General features: G+C 44.3%; 1 protein-coding gene across 1 annotated transcript; it reads right to left on the bottom strand.

Annotated features, from left to right (window-relative positions):
- Nucleotides 1–272: 272 nt before the first annotated feature.
- Nucleotides 273–5,368, bottom strand: LOC121940905 (BTB/POZ domain-containing protein 6-B). The gene is made up of 4 exons (XM_042483581.1): nucleotides 4,448–5,368; nucleotides 3,317–3,407; nucleotides 2,972–3,090; nucleotides 273–1,915 (listed from the first exon to the last, which is right to left on the bottom strand). Exons 1-4 carry the CDS (start codon nucleotides 4,855–4,857, stop codon nucleotides 883–885), a joined length of 1,653 nt encoding a protein of 550 aa, XP_042339515.1. The 5' UTR covers nucleotides 4,858–5,368; the 3' UTR covers nucleotides 273–882.
- Nucleotides 5,369–6,252: the final 884 nt, after the last annotated feature.

Raw genomic sequence — 6,252 nt, 5'->3', positions numbered from 1 at the left:
GATCCAGGTTTCAAAGGGTTAAGTTACTTCAGGTAAGAGCGTCCTGGATTTTGACTGAGCCCTCTGACTTTCCACCAAGACTTTTTGGGGGCCTTCTGGCTCCTTGGCCTCTGTGCTGCACTAGATGCAGTTTATGTAATCCATCCAGAGCTGCAAGAACCCGGTGTTCCCAAAATACTACCGTGTAGTTCCCACTGCAGTAACCAGGGGGCGCTGCAGTCCCTAAAATCCCCTCTCCCTCTCCCACAATAACATGACATCTGCAGCTTCAATCACATTACAGCCTTTATGTTTTATCATCAGGTGTATAAGCATTCTTGTACAGAACACATCTGGTCATCTTTAACAGCATCAAGCTGTTAACAGTTAAACTGTATTTTACAAAAGACACAACGTTTCCGAGGCCGTCCTCTGAAGTGCAAAACAACTCTCAAGATTTCTACTTTTTTTGTTGTTTTTTTTTGCATTTAGAATCATAACACTACATAAAGTTTGCTCCTGGTGTAATATTGCTGCTCAGACTATAGCAACAACATTGTATATACGCAGAGTTGCAATTACACAATGTGAAGCAGTCCCTACTAGTTTCAGTTGTGGAGCTCAGCTTGATTACATAACCACAAATCACTGTATTAATGTTGTTTCTACAGCAGCCGCAGCCCTTAAACACAGGCGTCAGAGCAAATAACGTTAACCCAGTATTTAAATTAAAAAAATAACATTAAATTAAATAAGATAAAACGACAGCTCCTTGGCTTTTAAAATAGTCTCTCAAAGAACTAACCAGGCCATTTAGTGTGACATTACTCAAGTGTCTTTAATGCTACATTACTTTGAAGGCTGGGAGGCGAGGATAATTTCCCATCAGCAGTCCAACGCAGCTTACGCATAGAACACAAGCTCGGGGATCTGTCCTCCCTGTACTCCGGTCCCGTTGGTGCTGTCGGAGGAGCACTGGAATTGAAATGTCACCTTCCCGCACTGCACCTCCGTCATGCCCTCCTGGCCAAAATAGCTCAGTTCGTTCCCGTCCAGCACGGCGCTCACCGTGTAGAAGGCGTCCTGCTCCACTTGAACAGGATGCTCGAACCACACCGGAAACGTACTGCTCGACCCGTCCGACACAAACTTTGTGAGATTCTGCGCCAGCGTCACCCCTTGTCTCTTCAGTTCGATTTTGACGCTGTATTCAGCTTTGCCGCCGCTCGACCCGTACAGCCCAAGACCAGCGATAAAGATCCTCTTGTCCACCGCGAACTGAATGCTGTCGCACCGGCCGCGGTAGCGCCACTGATTGCTCCGGTAGGCCGAGGACTGGAAGCGGTGGCACCTCTGAGGCGCCAAACCCTTCCTCGCCGTCAGAGGGAAGTCCAGATTGGGTTTTTTAGCCGCGGTGTACCACAGGAACACATTGTGCGTCTCCTCCAGTGTCAGGATATCACATTGCGCCGCCCCGTTAGCAAACTCCTCCAGGCTCATGGAGGGGATACGCACCAAGAACAGCGCCTTGCCGAGGACTTCTCTCTTGTTGCGGGTCGTGGGCCCTAAACCTTGTCTCTTGCACTCCGCCGAGGCCCAGTTCATAACCGCCTCAAACACCACCACCTCCTTTGTGTTGAGCGTCTCCCTGCGCAAAATTATCTCCAGCGTCTGCAGGTCGATCTCGCAGAAGCCCTCGGAGCACAGCGCGAGCTCGGCCTGAGCGTCGATCACCTCCCAGCAGCGCTGCGTCAGCTCGGGCTCCTCGAACAGGCGGCTCTGGGAGAGCAGCACGCAGGCGTTCTTGGCCTCCAGGCTCGTTTCCAGGAAGGTGACGCAGGCTTTGGCCAGTGCAGGAACGATGTACTTCTTGGCAGCATACAAGGTGGCCAGCACCGTGTCTGCCTCCAGGTCGATCTCATCGCTGTACATGTACCTGGGAGAGAGAAAATAACGCTTTTAGTCACTGTGCAGAAATGTTGCGATTTAATATAATACCTCACAAAAGACGGGTTTCCATTAACGCTCAAATTGTGCAACTGAAATTGCAAATATAAAAAACTCTGCTAACTTGCTAATGTTTCGAACGGCACAGAAATATTGTAACGTTACAACATTCAACACGAATATAAAGTTATTTGTAGTCGCACCCCTGATTGAATTCGCCACACTATGTTAGCTACAGTCGCCTAAATTTACTCATCAAGGTTCATTTTATTGTCATTTTGTACAAGTTGACTCGGGTCCAGCAACGTACGATAAAGTGACAGTGTTACTAAATAGCTCAATAAATAAATAAACCTATAAAATAGCTTAATACCTGATATCTAATGCCAACGGCCAGTTAGCAAGTTATCGCAACTAACCGGTTATTTCATATAATGATATGATTTATCGTAACTTTAATACATTAACACGAGATTTCTGTCTCGATCACGTCGTCGCTATCTCATGATGTCATCAAAGTCCGTCCTTTGTTATTTTGTTTAAGAAACGGTAGAAATTACAAACTGTGATACCCTCAAAACTTAAAAGAAATAACGATTTGATTTTTCTCGTAGATAATTATTGATATCGACCATCATGAAAAATTTCTGGTGATAACATCTTTAACCGTATCGCCCAGCTCCTGCTTAACACAAAACGCCTAACATGCAACAGTCTGGTGCTGGCTTAGCCAAAGCTACTGAATGAGCAACAAAGGAGAGATATTTATAACCACCCGTCTGCATATACTCCCCTCAAAGAAAATCGTCAGGCGGTGGATGAGGGAAAAGGGGGAAAAAATGTTTCTCGTTGGACAAAGAGCACTGAGAAAACCAGCAATTACAGAGCACGGTGCTGCTGCTGCCCCTGCTCTCAGGCGCTCCCAGCATTTTGGCATTCGCCTCTGCTTAGCTTTGGATGAGTAATAATATGCTTTGAAGTGACACTGACTGCGCTTGTCATCTCTCCTTCTGGTTGGCTGTGTGAGGGATGGTGAGTGGCTTACTTCAGCAGAATTAGAAAAGCAGCAGGTTCCACATCTGGGATATGGATCTCAGACTCCTCCTCCGCCAGATCGCCGTAAAACATGGCACAGAAGACCGAGCTTCCCACGGCCAGCACATACTGGGAGGGAGGGAGGGAGGAGCAGACAGATGCGTCAGATGCGACCAAAATCATTCCCAAGTTCAGTAAAGAAGCAGCTCGTTTTTCAGTAGCACTGCTGCAGAGACACTTTTAACAGTTAATGAAACAAAACAAAAAGAAATCACTGAATCCAGATCTGACTTTAAAGGTTTATATTTTCTCATAAAATTGGGGTTTTTTCCCCCAACATCCAAAATCTTTTTACCTTGTGTGCTGGAACCTTCTGCGCTCCCCCCAAGGGGCCGACAATGAAGTGGACATCAGCCATCAGCTCATTGTTAAACATCAAGGCATTCCTAAAAGCAGAGCAGGTTTCACGAATAAGCCTCAATCAAGTATTGTATAACATCAAGTCCTCCCACACTCCTTTTGCCTAGAGACACTGGTTATTTTCGTAGGTTTGGGGAGGATATGGCAAGAGAAGTAAGGCTGCAACTAATTAATAATGTCAGTATCAGTTAATCTGAGTTATTGTGACATTTTCAGATGTTTTGTTTACTTAAATCAACAGTACAAAAGATACAGTTTGCCATCATTAGATAATCAGAGAACATGCAAAGCAACAGAAGTAGAGCTACAACTAATGATAACTGTCATTATCAGTTAATCTGAGTTATTGTGACATTTTTAGATGTTTTGTTTACTTAAATCAACAGTGCAAATCCAAAATATACTCTTTACTATCAAAAGGAAAATTTTCAAAAAGGTGATTTTTTGCTTAAAAACTTCCTTAAATTAGTAATTAATCATCCTACTTGTGTGCATATTAATCAGCATATTGTTGCAGGTCTGCACAGGAGGAAATGCGGCCTTAAAAATTCAATTTTGGATGTTTATTATCCCCAAGGGGCAGTTTGTTGTGCACTAAGGGTTACTATACATGCATAAATGAATAGAAAAAATGCAATATATACTTTGAGTTATTTGTAATGCAAAATGGTATTTTCATATCATCAATGTGACTGTCAGTAGTATATTTTGGAGGAGAGTTAGTTAAAAAATAAGCAAAACTGAAAAAAGACAATAAAAATAAAAAAGTAAAAACATTTTTTTTTTAAAAAAAAACTGTAAACAAAAGAGGTAATGTAACTGCAGCAGGAATAGTTTTAAAATAAAACTCCATTACGCAGTGGTTAAACTATTGCACTTTTACCTTTGTTTTATTCATTATGTTATTACAGTCGCATTACCACGGTGGCCTGTCGTTACTTGGTAATGATCTGAATGTGGTCACTTCTCTCCTGACACATCCCTGCAGGGACTTTTGGGTATTTTGCGCACACATTTAAGAGATTTAGTGCAGTTTTGCAGCAGATAGAGATGCATAATGTTTTACCTCTCTCTCAGCGTGGGGTGGCTGCACTGCCAGCTCGGCGGGTCTACGTTGTTGTTGTTGATGTTTTGCTGGGTGGTCGGGGTGGTCGCGGCGCTGCTGCTGGCCTGGCTCACCTGCACCTCCTTGGTCTTCTCGGTGTCCGCCACCGTGGTGCCGTTGGACAGGTTGGTGTTGTTGGTGTTGGCGGCGGGGTACAACTCCGCAGCCATCTTCTCCTTCTTCTGCTGCTGCTGCTGCTGCTTCTTCTTGCTCGTCAGGGACAGAGTCAGGATCTCATAACATACCGGCAGCTTGCCCGGGAGCTTACCGACCTTCTTGGACTTCTTCAGTGTTTCTGGAAGTAGGAGCAGATAAGTCAAACACCTCATGATCCGGCCATGATGGAGCAACCTGCAGTCTGCCGTTGGCATCGGCACAAGCGACGGGTCTTCTTCGTGTTAGTATCCGGTGTTTGAACCACTTAATGACCGAGCCGTGTGTGTGTTTTCTCGGCGTAGAATTGAACGTTTTCTGGGTGAGATTTGGTTCTTTTTTTTCACGGCGCCGCTTTAAAACGGCATCGACAGCGAAGTTTACACATCTAAATATCCGTCCAGGCCCCGGTGGAGTCCCGTTTCCTCCTCCGCGTCCAACTTCGCACTTTTGCTCCGTTTCCTGGCGGTCACCTCATCCTCTCTTGGACGGAGAAAACGGCCACGAAGCGTCGCTTGTTTTCCCTTTTCAGCGTAATCCGGACAGTCGCAGCAAGTCCTTCCTATTTTCTCCTCCACCCCGCCTCTGCGTTAATCCGCTCCGGTGTTTGTCCCTCTTCCTCCGTAACGACTGTCCACCGACACGAAGCCAGCTGCGATCCTCGCCGCTGACGTTACTCCTCAGAGGTAAATAGTCATTTGTCGGGAGTTTTTAAGGTCTGCTCCATTTTTCTGCTCTTTTTTTTTTTTTTTAGTCGTGATCTCCTCGGACGCCCAGGGCTCGCCGAGGGCCAATCAGAATCACGCACGGCGGTGACGTCAGAAGGGCCGGAGCACCTCCCCCGGCAGCTCCGCAGAGTGCGTCACCGGGCCAAACCGCTCCGCCTCCGTCCCGCTGATTAGACCCGGTGGAAAGATAAAAATAAAATTAAAAAAGAAGGTCGGTTAAATATGACCTCCCCAGCGCTGTGCAGAGATGTTGAGAAATGATACAGAAATGTTTTAAAAAAAAAGAAAAACAGTGGTGGAAGAAGCACTCGGATATTTACTTCAAGTTAAAGTATAAAAATTTAGAACGAGATTTTATTATCACGCAGGTTTTCAGTTACAAGGACTTTTGTTTGTGGTGCAACATACAACAAGTCAAAGTACTGCAACATTTAAGAACATAAATAAAGGCTAGATGACTAAAAAACTACAAACAAACAAACATACCAAAAAACAAGAACCGTAAACACGAAGTACACACACACACACACACACACACACACAGATAGACAGATAGATAGATAGATAGATAGGTGTGTGTGTGTATATATGTATACAAGTGTTTATGTAGGTGTATATATACTATATTTATATGTATGTAGGCCTATATGTGTGTGTGTATATATAGCTAATATATGTATAAATATATATACGCACATATGTACATACATATATACATATATGTATATAGTATATGTGTAAACATCGATACATGTTCATATATATTTGTGTTTATATATGTCTCTGTGTATACACACACACACAGATATGGGGTGTGTGCGCCGACCGCCAGCTACTGTATGTAAGTAAATAAAAAGAAAGAAAAAGCTCGCTGCTGTAGTTATA

This window comes from Plectropomus leopardus, unplaced genomic scaffold (genome assembly GCF_008729295.1).
Source record: "Plectropomus leopardus isolate mb unplaced genomic scaffold, YSFRI_Pleo_2.0 unplaced_scaffold9809, whole genome shotgun sequence".
NCBI classification, from domain to species: domain Eukaryota; kingdom Metazoa; phylum Chordata; class Actinopteri; order Perciformes; family Serranidae; genus Plectropomus; species Plectropomus leopardus.
This window is presented reverse-complemented; position numbering and strand designations above follow the sequence as displayed.

Excerpts from the sequence above, each read along its gene's own strand:
- LOC121940905 (XM_042483581.1), bottom strand. The coding sequence starts at position 4,857 with ATGCCAACGGCAGACTGCAGGTTGCTCCATCATGGCCGGATCATGAGG. Across the intron at positions 3,408-4,447 it reads CACCCCACGCTGAGAGAGAG|GAATGCCTTGATGTTTAACA; the intron begins GTAAAACATTAT and ends CTCTGCTTTTAG. Across the intron at positions 1,916-2,971 it reads GCTTTTCTAATTCTGCTGAA|GTACATGTACAGCGATGAGA; the intron begins GTAAGCCACTCA and ends TCTCTCTCCCAG.